Raw genomic sequence first — 13,051 nt, 5'->3', positions numbered from 1 at the left:
CGATTACTGCAGTGGTTAACTTTAGGGTCAATTTAAAGTCATTACAAATATGCTGCGCAGACTAAAGAGAAGTATCACGAAAAAAAACCCTCGAAACCTTGCATTAAATGCAAGACTCGAAGAAATACTCTTTAAATATGACTAAACCTGGGGTCACTTTTGCACACAAAATCTTTTTGAATCGGTCTGGAATATCGTGTTAGAGGAATTCAAATTCACCTGCATGTACGTGCATGGTCAAGCATAGTAGGGGTAACCAGTTAGTTCATCTTATTCATCTAACTGCACTCTACTGTGAATAAATATAGTTATTTAAAATCAATCGGGAACGGAATGGGAGGTTATTCTAGCTGCTGTGAACATAAGAATGAAAATTACTGATGAAATTCATCATCAGATACATTTGGATGGGAGGTCGTCATTCTTGTCACGCTAATCTAAATTTAAGAAGAATTTTTCTTAACCTCGATGAGAAGTTGAAAAGAAGGAGTGATAACTGATGTCAACCTACAAACAAAGTTCTACAGTTGAAAGGGAGCCCATGTTCTGTCCGACCGTATGCCTGAAATATGTGACAGTCACAGAGATGGTTTTTTACTTCAACTAGAATCAATTAAGTCCATGCGTATAAAGACTGAGAGATTATTTCTACATACATGGTGGATCTATTCATGACCTGATCTTTGATAAGCCCAGATGGTTTGATCAAACTGAAGGTTTCTTTACAATGATTTCCCAGTGTTCTGATTGGCTCTACATCCTATATTGTGAGGGATTCACCTTCTAGAGGAAGGACGAACTTGTCTTTGTTGGTAACACTGGCAGCGACTTTGAAAGTCAAATGGTTAAACTAAAGTACCTGTTCCCTATATGGATAAATGGTTTGAAATCGTCCCTAAAAGAATGAAATTACAAACCGCGACATGACGGCCATGTTGGTTTTTGTAATAGAGTCATTACACGCATTGTTTTGTAAACTTTAACTTTAAAGCCTAGAATCACTACGCGTTTTCAAGGTATCTTTTGACGTGTGGTAAAAATAGAGTTACAATTATGGTTTTTAGTGCAAAAAAAGTATTCAAAACCCGTGAGAACGCCTACGTAAGAGGCTATTCTTAACTGAACTGGCGCATTTGTCTACGTCCATCCCGACCTTTCCCTCATTAAACTCACCACAATATATCAATAGATCTCTAGAACACTAGGCCGTCCGCATGTGGGAAGATGACACAGCCGTGGCACTAATTCTAATTAGATCAGTTTACACAGTAATAAGAATAATTAGAAGACAAAATCAAGTCTAGCTGACAAACTCAACTATTATTTTAGTTTATTATATATCCATCTTTGATTATCGTTGCAAACTGACAGGGCTTTAGATATTTTATTTGTTTTAAGATATTTTTATTGATTGAGTGAGTCTTTCTTTAAAGTATTACATGGATTGCTTTTATGTCTCTAGCGAGACGGACGATTTTCTAATTACTTTTATAATCAAAAATTTAAGATATCATTCTATTTGCTTTTTTATTTATTTTTGAAGATGTTTATTTTCTTAATCAAATCAGTAAAAAGTATTTCAAAGGACGTACTGACTTACAGCAGTTTAAAACTTATATGCATTTATGGAAAGTGGAAAACTTACCACCTCAGCGACTTCCAAAACAAACAAATCACAAAGCAAGAAAAATTCTCATTTTTTAGCCAATCAGAAAGCTAGAAAAATCATCATTTTTAAACTATGCACAGCACGATGTTGTAAGTTTCCCACTCAATTTATCAAATTTAAGAGAATCAAACCTAATTAATTTTACCTTTGACACAATGTTCATTATATTCAGTCACCATGGTGTAATATATCAGGCACGCACACATGAACCACACGATCCGTGGTCATTCCATAGTACTAGTTTAAATAGCTCATGCAAAATGTTTAAATACGCCTTAACTCTCTTTCTCTCTCCTGTGATCCGACAGACACAGCCTTTTTTATCGAATATTGAAAAATCTTTAACGCTTTTGTTAACCGTAAACTTAAGATCATTAGTATCACATTAACTTTGAATACTATTTTATTACTGAACTTATGATTTACATGGTTTTAGTCTAGGGGGGTGATCAAAAACATCCTGTTTTTTCCCTCCCCCTCCCCCTCGGTAAATATTCAGCGGTATTCACTTCACTGCAAATACTGGTTAAATGATACGATAAACTAGAGTTTACTTTCTTGTGTTCTGGCGTAGCCTTCCGGTAAGTTAAGATAGTTTGGTCGCTTTGGTACAAGATGCTGCCCAGGAAGCTGTTCATTTGAATCATTGTCGTATTCTTCCTCGTCTGTTAAACACTAAAAACAAAAACAAAACAAAAAACATTTTTTAAACGGCAAAAAACGAAAAAACATTTCAACGAAACAATCATACCTCATATCCACCGAACAAACCAAGCCCTCCACCCAGAGGGTTCCTCCTCCTGAGAAGGAGCAGGCTGTTCCTGGAGTACCACTGGCTTCAGCTGCTTCGGTCCTTGCGACACTACAACCCGTACAGGTATCTGACTGGCATCGATACTTTCTCGACAAACCTCGTTGGGTTTGATAGTTTGTGACCGAGAAACTTTCCTGCTGCTTCCCTTGGAGCACAAGAATGAATTTCAGTACAAACCTTGACCAACATCTAAGGTGACTCGCGCGGTAAACCAAGAAAATTAACGAGTCAAAGATTTCAATTAATGAAAGCCAACAAGGGGCAAGGGAGAGAGGCCGGGGTACCAATCAACATTTTCTGATGCACTTACTGCCTTAAATCCCAATCGCGGTTGGCCAAGTTTTATGCTAAAACTTATCCCCAGCATAGCAACCTCGGACAGTGGTACCCAGGCCACTCCTAAATGTATTAAATGACGTCATAAAACAATAAATGACGTCATCACACATTAAAGGCCGAGAAGGATTGTGGTAGTTGTGATTACGTAACGTCGATTTGATTTACCTGGTTTTTGGTCAACATGTTGACAATCCTCTTACATTTTATCTCTATGACAACGAATAGGAAAGAAAAAGCGACGCCACCAAGAAGAATGATAAAGACACCCGCCATGTTTTGGATTCCAAGACTTGTGGTTGATTCTGGTTTTGCATCCTTCTTGCCGGCACACTCGCTACGTTCGTCCCACCATTTGGCACGTGTCTTTTCTATAAAACCATTCTCTCGAAGCTGTAACATGAAAATAATATTATGGTATTACACACAGTTCTCATTAACACTCTTCACTTTCTTTCTCTTCCCTTCCAATCAGTTCCATTCCGTTCCGTTCCGTTCCGTTCTTTTCTCTTCCCTTCCTATTCCTTCCCTTCTTTTTTGTTCTGTTTCTACTGCTTTTTGCGTAAGAGTATTCAATTTGATTTCCCATAAACGTACATAAGAAAGGCAAAGTTCATTATTTATGATCGCAAGTGAAAATACAAGTGACTTAATTAATCCTTTCAGTTTATACATACATCTAATATAGCCACAGACAGCTCGTTTACGTACGGTGAGTTTCTCTGTAATCCAAAGCCATAGCTCTTGGCCGTCAGTAGGTTTTCAAGCAACATAGTATTACAAGGTTTTTTTTGGTTGTAGTAGTCGAGGTAAGGCTGCTCAGTCAGGTATGCGTATCCTCCTGCTCTGGCTTTAGCCACACCTTCCTTGGTACTGGATACGAAGCTGTTTTGTTGTCTCATTTGAGAAAACATCTGTCGATACAGAGATACTTGGGAGCTCTCGAAGAAAGCTTTCATAGCTCCACTGTTTAGGACACCATATTTAATCTTGTCTTGTTTGACTAGATCTTGAAGCGAGTTGATCGATCTTTTGGACTGTTTAACTGGAATTATCGAAAAATGAGCATCAATTGGAAAAGGCCATAATAGCATCAACAACAAAAAATAATGGTCGTTTATAGGCAGAGATGTAAGTTTTATTGAAATACGTTGTCAATCGCAAAAAAAAAAAAAAAAAAAAAAGCATAGCACACGTGCACCATCGTACCGTGAGTATGGAGTACCTCGCATACTATCTTGGGGAACTTAATTACAAATAACAAGTACAAAAAACTTTGGTTTTCAAGCGTTGTTATTTTGCTGGAGTGCCTCAGGTATCATTTTGGGACCTTTTTCTGATTAATCGTTTTTGTTCCGGCAAAATTGAATGTCTAAATTAGGTTGAACAAGTACGTTATCAAAGTCATATTGTTACAGGCCCAGGGTCTTACTGTCACATTATCCAGGAGTGCCACAGAGCTACATATTGGGACCTTTGTATTTCACAGTATAAACATTATACTTACTGGTAAAGAAAGCAGCTAGGTTAGCCGTATACGTAGAAATAATAATCAAGATAAAGAACCAAAACGCAGCAGCTAAGATTCTCCCGGACGGCGATTTTGGAGTATTGTCACCACCTTGTTGTAACATGGAAGCTGTAGCAAACCAAAGGCTGTTGAACAAGTTAAACTCGTCACCGGCTCCTTCTCCTGTTTCCCTGGCTTCAGCTCTGTGCCCAAATGGACTGAACAGATCTACAGCGTACATCATAACTGTCACGAAAAGGACCTTTGAAAAACAAAAAAGGACAACAAGACTCAGCAAACACATATATAAAGTGCTCGAAGGTGCTTTACCCCCTCACACTATCAGTGCTCCTTATTATTGGTATTGCTTGGTGGGTTTAATTACACATTGCCATCGTAATACTAATGTGCCTACTAGATATTAGTTCATCGAACGTGCACCGCAGGGTTTTTTAAATCATGAGATACTAGACTCCATGGGACAGGGTTTTTCGCAGGCACTACAGACCTTTATCATCAAGATTACCGCTAAACGCTTGGGATCAGGTACAGAAACAGGCTTGCAAACACAGAGAAACACTCAGTATCAATGAAATTCAATATGGCGGCTCTTCCAGCAACAACTTCGTTATGACGCCTTGCTAAATGTCAAAAGTTTGACGGAAAACGCCTGATGTGAAACTGCAGTTTGAGGTTTGCGTAACCTAAAAGAACGTCGTGCTAAAGGTCTGTATATTTCCCTACTTACAACACCGATGGTAAGAAGCCAAACAAGGCCGTCAAATGGTTTGACAAATGCAAACAACTGAACCTCGTCTTCTGTTTCTTTCTGCATGATCAAACTCATGCTAAAGTCCCAGAATGGCTTGCTAAAATCAATCAGCTGTTCTCTCTCGGAGGTTATGGTGATTGGAGCAAGTGCAAGATCTGCTTTCTACACAAGAAAAAATATTTGTTAATAAACAGAAGATTGACATCTCTTTCCCCCCCCCCCCTCCCCCCTCCAGAAAAAAGACTACATTGTTTCAGTAAGACTTCAAGTGAGTATAGGGGGCTATTTCAAGGTTCAATCTGTGAGTTAGCAGTGCCCTGACTTAGATTAGTCCAGAGGTTGTTTCAGGATTCAATCTATGAGTTAGCCGTGCCCTGACTTAGATCAGCCCAGAGGTTGTCCAAGGTTCAATCTGTGAGTTGCCGTGCCCTGACTTAGATCAGTCCAGAGGTTGATTCAGGGTTCAATCTGTGACTTAGCCATGCCCTGACTTTAGATCAGCCCAGATATTTCTATGTTCATACCTTCTCGATGAGGTCACCGAGCATCCCAGTCCACTTGCCATCCACTTTGCGCGCGTAAGTAGTATCTTTTCTGAGTAAGATCTTGTAATCAAAACCAACAGTTCTGGAGAGTTCGTTGAGTATGTCCAAGCAGAACCCCTGCAGACTGCTGTTGGAAACTGGTCGTGTTTCTATGCTACCGTTGCTCCACTCAAGAAATGGAGGCTCCTGGAAATAGATGATGGAAAAGAAAGATTGATTAGTGGGATGGGAAGAAAAAATGTATAAATGAACAAAGGAACGGAGAAGGAAGGAAGGAAGGAAGGAAAGAAGGAAGGAAGGAAGAAAGGAAGGATAGAAGTAAGCAATTAAGCGATGAAGCAAGGCAAGAAAGAAGGAACGAATGAAAGAAAAGATCGAGGGGGGAGGGAATGATGAACGACAGGAAGGAAAAAGGAGAGAGAGGTTTTGTAACAAAACGTACAATAACGGCGGTGATCCTAAACACTTTACGTTGCTTGGTGAACCTCTTCCCCGGTTTTCCTGGATTATGACATTTCACCAACTCAGCAAAATCACCCAACCACATGATTGGGTTAACATTCTTCATCGTGATTGGGTCTTGGTTGTTTTTGGGATTCGGTTTCCACGAGCCAACCTGTGAACACCAGAGACAAAATCAATAACCAATCAATCTGCCAATCCCCGTGTGCTTTATAACTGCACACAGCACGCGCGCGCGTTTTCTATTTCTTCATTGGTGTATGTCGCAAAAACATGAAATGGTATAATAATGAATATTAAAAAAAATATGAGTAAATTTTGTAACAACAATGCAGATAGATTTAACAACTTATGGTAGTAACCTTCTCGACGCCATCTTCTGCAATGTTAAGTATGTCGAGTGCTCTCTTGGAGGTCCGCTTGCCATTACTATCGAAACTGACTCGTCCGGTGAGGCCATGATGGGTTATCTAATAAAATAATAAAGTATTTCATAGTTAGGATAGTACGCACGCGCTGATTGGTCGAAAACTGTGCTTTGTTAGTGAACGGAGCACAGTGCTGAGGCCATCTGCGCGCGCGAGGTTCTGCTAGATCCTGCGACCGTCTTTCTTTTTGCGTAAATAAATTCAATACCGAAATAAAATTAGCTATATATAAATTGACTATATAATAAAACGAATAAGACAGCTTTTTCCGTGGTCCATTCAGTAATAAAGCACTACGGCTCGTGCTTCTCCTTACACTTCTTTCGTGTTTACGCCACTTCCTGCGTGCTTTATTACTGAACGGAGCACGGAAAAGATGTTTTATTTGTTAAATACAACACTCTACTTCTCTCCGTGGATTGGGGTACGGATACGGGTCTTAGAACAATTTTCGGTGAATTTGCGTTGATTTGACCCCGTACGACAACCATGATCCTTTGCGTTTAAACAATACATTGTTTTGATGTGACGTCATAATGAAATAAGGCTATTCATTCTCGCGTACGATTGGTCAGAACACGATGTTTAACATTCTAGACATATTTTAGGTGTTCACAGTTTTCACATTTTGATTGTAAGATACTTCATAACCCAAAGGAGGTACATTGTACTATCTTGCCCTATAACATGGCTTCCATGAAATCCCTCTAACATTTAACAAACAAACCCAGCGCTTCACCCACCGTTTGCAGCTTTTCAAGTAACTTGGGACCAACAAGACTAGGTTTGGTTTTGAGGGGGCAACTGTCGGTTGAAGTGCTAGGATAGATGTTCTGCCAAATCCCTACTGTTATATAACTTCGTATGACTCTGGTTAACATGTGAAGAGAATCATTCATTGCAGCGTATACAACCTAGTAAATGAAACAAAAATAGAAGGTCATTCATTCCTAGTCCTAGTCGTACTGTTGCCGCATCGTATTCATGTTACCGTAACCGTAAATAAACGTGTGATTGGATCATTGTTAACACCAAAACGTTTGCGCGCAAACAGGCGTGCTGTGACCGTGATAGCGGGCATATGACTTACACTGGTTGGATGACCAGTAGTTTTGCGCGCAGCTATTGTTTTAGCGTAACTGATAACGTCTACTCCGTACCATGACGGTGCTGTTTGCTGTTTGCCGGTGGGAACATTAAACCACAATGGTTGGATGACCAGTGGTTTTGCGCGCAGCTATTGTTTTAGCGTAACTTATGACGTCTACCGTGACGGTGCTTTGCCGTGACGGTGGGATCAATGAACCACAATGATTGGATGACCAGTAGTTTTGCACGTAGCTATTCTATTTTCATGTAACAAATGATATCTGATTTCGTACCGTTAGCGTTACCATGCGTGCCGTGCCGTGCAGTGGCGCACCGTTTCACAGTCGCAGAAAAATATGCACTCAATAAACTTTTAATAACACGAAGTAGATAGGGTCATTACCGGCGATAATGGCACGCCGCCGCCTCCAACACTCGAAGATATCATCTCCAATTGTCTTGCAGCATCTTCGCTGGATAAATGAAGACTGAGTCCAACCATTCCAAGTATGGATGGATACGTCTTGTTGGGACCGGCTACCTCCTGTGAATCCAGAACACAAGCAGTGAGTTACTTGACAAATCAAGTGCACTTGCCTCTCATCTCTGGGGTTTCAGGTTCAATTCCTGGACACGGAATCATATATGAGTAGAGTTTGCTGGGGTTTGAGTTTTCTCCAGGTTCTCCGGTTTTTCTCTGCTCTATTCATAAAATCTAACATGCTAAATCGTCGTTGTTTCGTCCTTGTATTTCACAAACCTATGGCTTTCGTCTCATGATCCAATTGGAATTTAGAAGCTTAGTTTTTCGGAGAGAGAAAAGCCAGAAAATCCGGAAAAGAAAAAAACCTACTTGATGCGTTGCTTACATACGACAACGCGGTGTCCGGGAATCAAACCTGGGTCGCATTGGTGAGATGCGAGCTCTAGTTCACCCACTACGCGTGTATTTGCTGTCATGTATTTCGTGACTACGGATAAGAAATTCGCTCCATTGATAATCAACTTACCACGTCTGACGAAAACCACTTATAGTCCTGGTCATTTATTCCAACGCGCAATACCTAAAAAAAATAAAACCAAAAAAACTTAGAAAATAGAAACAGCTATTTTAGTCCACGTGCATATCAATCCCTAGTGTCATTCTTAAAAATATATTTTTTTAAGAGAATGTTGGCACGTGGTGTTAGTATAGGAAATCGCACAATCTTGAGTACAATTTGGAAATTAATAGACACGAGTAATGTTTTGAAAGTTCTTGTAATTGCACGAGCCTTTAGGCGAGTGCAATAAAACGACTTTCAAAACATTACGAGTGTTTATTAAATCCAAATTGTACGAGAAGATCGTGCGATTTTTTGTTTATAGTTCACTCAACAAAATTTCAGTAAAAAATGCGAAGCGACGCCGTTCATCTTTGTCTATTTGGCGGCCGATTTTCAGTCCATCACGCAACTGAAATGCATAAAAAAGATTAGTTCTTACGGCTTTAAAATTTTATTTATATGTTTTTTAAGTACAAAATGATAGAAAATAATTCTTTTGGTCGTTTACCATAGCGACTTAATTCGGTACTCCTACGGAGTACAATTAACGCTATAATTGTACTCCTCTCGACCAATCAGAGTCGAGTAATTTTGTTGAGTGTACTATAAAATGAGAAATGGCCAAACTGACATGATTTATAACCAACACCTCCCTTCATGTGTTGCAGCTTTGAACAGTCTTCACCTGATTCATGATATCTGCCATGTTTTTCTGATCACATATCAAGATAACATTTTTGATGTAAGTGTTCTGCAGTATCTGGAGTGACGAGGCAGTTTTCTTGGGATCTTTGAGGTCTAGTTCTGGTATCAACTGAACGTTAAATCTGTCTTCAGTACGAGCTTTGGCGTAAAAATGAGAAGCCAGGCGAGTCTTACGCTCTGAGAACAAGATGAAACATGAGAAATAGGGTATTCATTTGCACACTTTTGGTCGCGCAGAACTTTTAACATTGACAAGGATTCGCAAGTCATACTAATCGAGTTTGTTGTATTCCTTTTTAAAAGATTTAAGGGGTCACATGAAATCCTCTTCTCCCTGAACTTCGTGTCTCAATGAGGCTGATTTAGTTGCTATGGAAATAGACACGTGACCTATTACTTACCATCATATACTATGGCTACCTCATCATATTTAAAGTACATGGCCACGTCATAAAGAGCTTGGCTAATGACCGAGTAGTGTGGTCGCATCGACAACACGTATTTGTTGTGTAGATCATCGTTTAGATTGTCAGCCATGATCAGCGGTATCTTCAACATGTCACTCAGTGCATATGCATCTGGGTCATTGGAATACAAGTCGAAGATACAAACTGCTCTGGAGAGTTTTGCTGCTACTTCTGAAAAACAATGTGTGAAAACCGGTCTACTTCCGGTCTACTTCCTATAATTTACGCGGTAACTACATTCTGTCTCTCCCTAAACCTAAAACAACTACATATGGCCTTCACTCTTTTTCTTATTTAGCTGCTACTTTATGGAATGCACTGCCGGATACTTTTAGAACCTCAAACTTTTTGGACTTCCGTCGTAATATACTAAAGTATGACTCTTTCGAGTAACTACTCATCAACATTGAAATTGAACTGATTCTGCAAACTAGCGTATATAGTGTACATATTTAAATATTAATTACCATTATATAATAATTTTATAATCATTATTCAATAGCCCTTTTCTTTTTTTTTTTTCTTTCCCTTTTTTTTTTCTCGAAGATATTAGCTTTGTAAGCTACTCTGAAATTCGAGGTTAAATAAAGTTTATGTATGTATGTATGTATGTATGTATGTAACATTTGTCAAGAACATGGCTGTTTAGATATTCAGTGCTGTTTGTTGTCGTGCTTAGATATATGCCCGATATATGCCGCTTTGGCTCATATACATACACCTATTTCGAAGATCGTTGTCACACCAAGAGCCTCAAGTAACAAGCCAAGGCTCCAGAGAACGTCGGTACTTTTAATTATAATTCATTTATTCATGGTTCATGCAAGTGGCTATAGCTCTACACTAATTATCATCTCAAGCAGCCTTGCTTGGAGCAATTTGTGAAGTCAATAAATGAAAATGCAACATGAATAAACTAATTAAGGCTAAAAGTACCGGCGTTCTCTGCAGTCTTGGCTTGTTGCTTGAGGCTTTTGGTGCGACAACGATTTCTGAAATAGGTGTATATGTATAGAAATGCTTAACAGTGTAGGTGCCAGCCAATAGTCATATTTTTTGGTACTCTTGTATTGCTGTTTGTTGTATTTCACTAAAAAGATGCATGACCTTTTTATTTTATCTCGGAATAAACTATCTTTCATCTCTCATCTCCGACATCCTTTTTTGACAAATCGATAAAACAAACCACACAATAGATTGTAAATGAGAAGGAAGCTTTTGAAGTTCAAAAACTCTTTCAAAAATTTAGAACTGTAAACTGACAATTATGACGATGGTTCTGAGTCGGAGTAAAAAAGCTTGCACTCATTGTACTCGACACACCCAAACTCACCTCTCGAAAGAAGGTTTTTTCCTTTGCTGTGCACCATTACAGTTTTGAAGCGATAAGCTTCAGGCAGTAGTTTGGTGTTCCCATTGATTTCATAGTTTATCAGATACTGTAGTGTATTGACAAGGCTTTCATAATCATTGCTATAAATCACACCTGCACAAAAAGAAAAAAATGATTGAAGTGACCTCAATCTTGGGCGTAATGTTTTCCCAATCCAGACCATGTCTCATTCCCTAGAGTATCATTTCTTTGTTTAACGGTTGCGCATGAGAAGACACAAAAATAGATACAACGTTAACTCGAACAAAGAATCTTATTCTCAAAAGAATGACACGTGGTCTGAAATGGAAAAACATTATTACCATGCAAGGGGACATTTATACATTTTATATATACGCGCCATTTTATGCATCCGATTTCATGAGCCATGCGTCAACATAACCGCATCTCTAGCAAACTTACTAAACAAAACAAAACAAAAAAAAAAAGCCATCGTATGAAAATGCCAGGTTTTTTTACCAGATCGCAAACTCCTAATACAAGGGAGAGAAAAGGACGTGTGCTAGTGGTGCGTTTCTAGTTGCTCTTGGCCTCTGACCAGATGGGTCTCTTTTTTGAGAGAGATTTTTAGTCGATGTCATGATGAAGCTTTCTTTTCAGCTATATCAAGATTTCAATCCTACTAAAGGATGCTGGCTTTCAGTAGTTTCTTTTGAGTAGTGTCTCGACTTATAAGTCTCTACAACGCAAAGCTTTGATTTTATAAGTGTCAAAACACTTACATACTTCAAGTACGTGTGGCTGAAATCACGATTTTTAGGATTTAAAAACTGGTGTTATGAATTCAGTTGATAAATAGGTTAATCAGTGTCTTTGGACGAGACAAACGACAACTTACCTATTACGATATTCCTTGAAATGGCTGCTTGACATCCCCCAAGGAAGAGGATCCCTAAAACAAGCAACACTCCAACACACTTCAAACTTAACATCTCTTTGAAAGAAAGAAAAACATTCAAAGAGAGAAACTTAAGCACAAAAATCAGATGATGTTCGTCAGCAATTTCCAAACTCTGAACTGTGTCCTGTATGAATACGTGCAGGAAAATTGTTTGCTGGCAATGGTCTTGAGTCCTACAGATTCCTACCAGTCTTAAAAATAAACTTATTCGTACTCAGAAGAAATTCAAATACGCCCTTTTGGCAAAACGTGATCCATGCGTCTTGCAGATGTTTACTGATATCCTGGAGATGTCCATGATTTGTCTTCTCCTCATTAATTTTAAAGCAGAAAAAAAAGAAAAAGAAAAAGAAAAAAAAACTTCCTCATCACCGCAATTGTCTTTTCTATTAATAAATCTTACGCGCATCGCAAAAAGACAAGTATTCCAGATGTTTTCCATGGCACGAATAATATTATAGTTCTCGTTTTCTCGGACATTTACCATTCATTGATCATTAAAAAGCATCATTGGTCACAGTTCTATCAACCGCGATCTATTTTGTCATCAAATTTGGTGAAGATAACCAAAAACTAAAGCTAAAATGAGTGAAAATAACTATGAAAGCTTTCGTAATCTGATTATTTGATGGTAAATTGGTTGTAATCATTGGTGCAGTTCATTTGTTGCATTGACACAGTACTTCTCACAAACTCGTATGTAGCGATGACTAGCCACCTCACTGGCTGCATTTAAAAGTGAAATGTCAAACATTTATTAATTTATTAATTTAGTTTATTTGTAAACTTGTATTTATTTATAGCGGTCTAAAATGCTCAACACTGAGCGAGTGACCTAAATGGGATATAATGTAAAAGGCAGCGCCCTAGAGTGTGTTTTGACCAAAAGGATTTCATCACAACACCCAAAGCTT

General features: G+C 38.7%; 1 protein-coding gene across 4 annotated transcripts; it reads right to left on the bottom strand.

Annotated features, from left to right (window-relative positions):
* Window positions 1–1,521: 1,521 nt before the first annotated feature.
* On the bottom strand, window positions 1,522–12,826 carry LOC116296214 (glutamate receptor 2). Of its 4 annotated transcripts, none has more exons than XM_031704207.2 (16): window positions 12,075–12,823; window positions 11,177–11,329; window positions 9,778–10,014; window positions 9,357–9,553; window positions 8,636–8,689; window positions 8,029–8,169; window positions 7,280–7,450; window positions 6,471–6,578; window positions 6,089–6,262; window positions 5,626–5,832; window positions 5,078–5,263; window positions 4,327–4,591; window positions 3,497–3,864; window positions 2,988–3,212; window positions 2,421–2,628; window positions 2,218–2,344 (listed from the first exon to the last, which is right to left on the bottom strand). In XM_031704207.2, exons 1-15 carry the CDS (start codon window positions 12,166–12,168, stop codon window positions 2,422–2,424), a joined length of 2,787 nt encoding a protein of 928 aa, XP_031560067.2. In that variant the 5' UTR covers window positions 12,169–12,823; the 3' UTR covers window positions 2,218–2,344; window position 2,421. The 4 variants fall into 4 exon arrangements, with proteins under 4 accessions (XP_031560069.2, XP_031560067.2, XP_031560070.1 ...); XM_031704210.2 differs by lacking the exon at window positions 12,075–12,823 and adding an exon at window positions 11,696–12,049; XM_031704209.2 differs by lacking the exon at window positions 2,421–2,628 and having other exon boundaries at window positions 1,522–2,344.
* Window positions 12,827–13,051: the final 225 nt, after the last annotated feature.

The sequence above is a fragment of the Actinia tenebrosa genome, unplaced genomic scaffold (assembly GCF_029948245.1).
Source record: "Actinia tenebrosa isolate PJP-AT-01 unplaced genomic scaffold, QUT_ActTen_1.0 PGA_scaffold1__47_contigs__length_23844297, whole genome shotgun sequence".
Taxonomy (NCBI): domain Eukaryota; kingdom Metazoa; phylum Cnidaria; class Anthozoa; order Actiniaria; family Actiniidae; genus Actinia; species Actinia tenebrosa.
The sequence above is the reverse complement of the archived record's forward strand: the minus strand, read 5'-3'. Positions and strand labels throughout refer to the sequence as shown.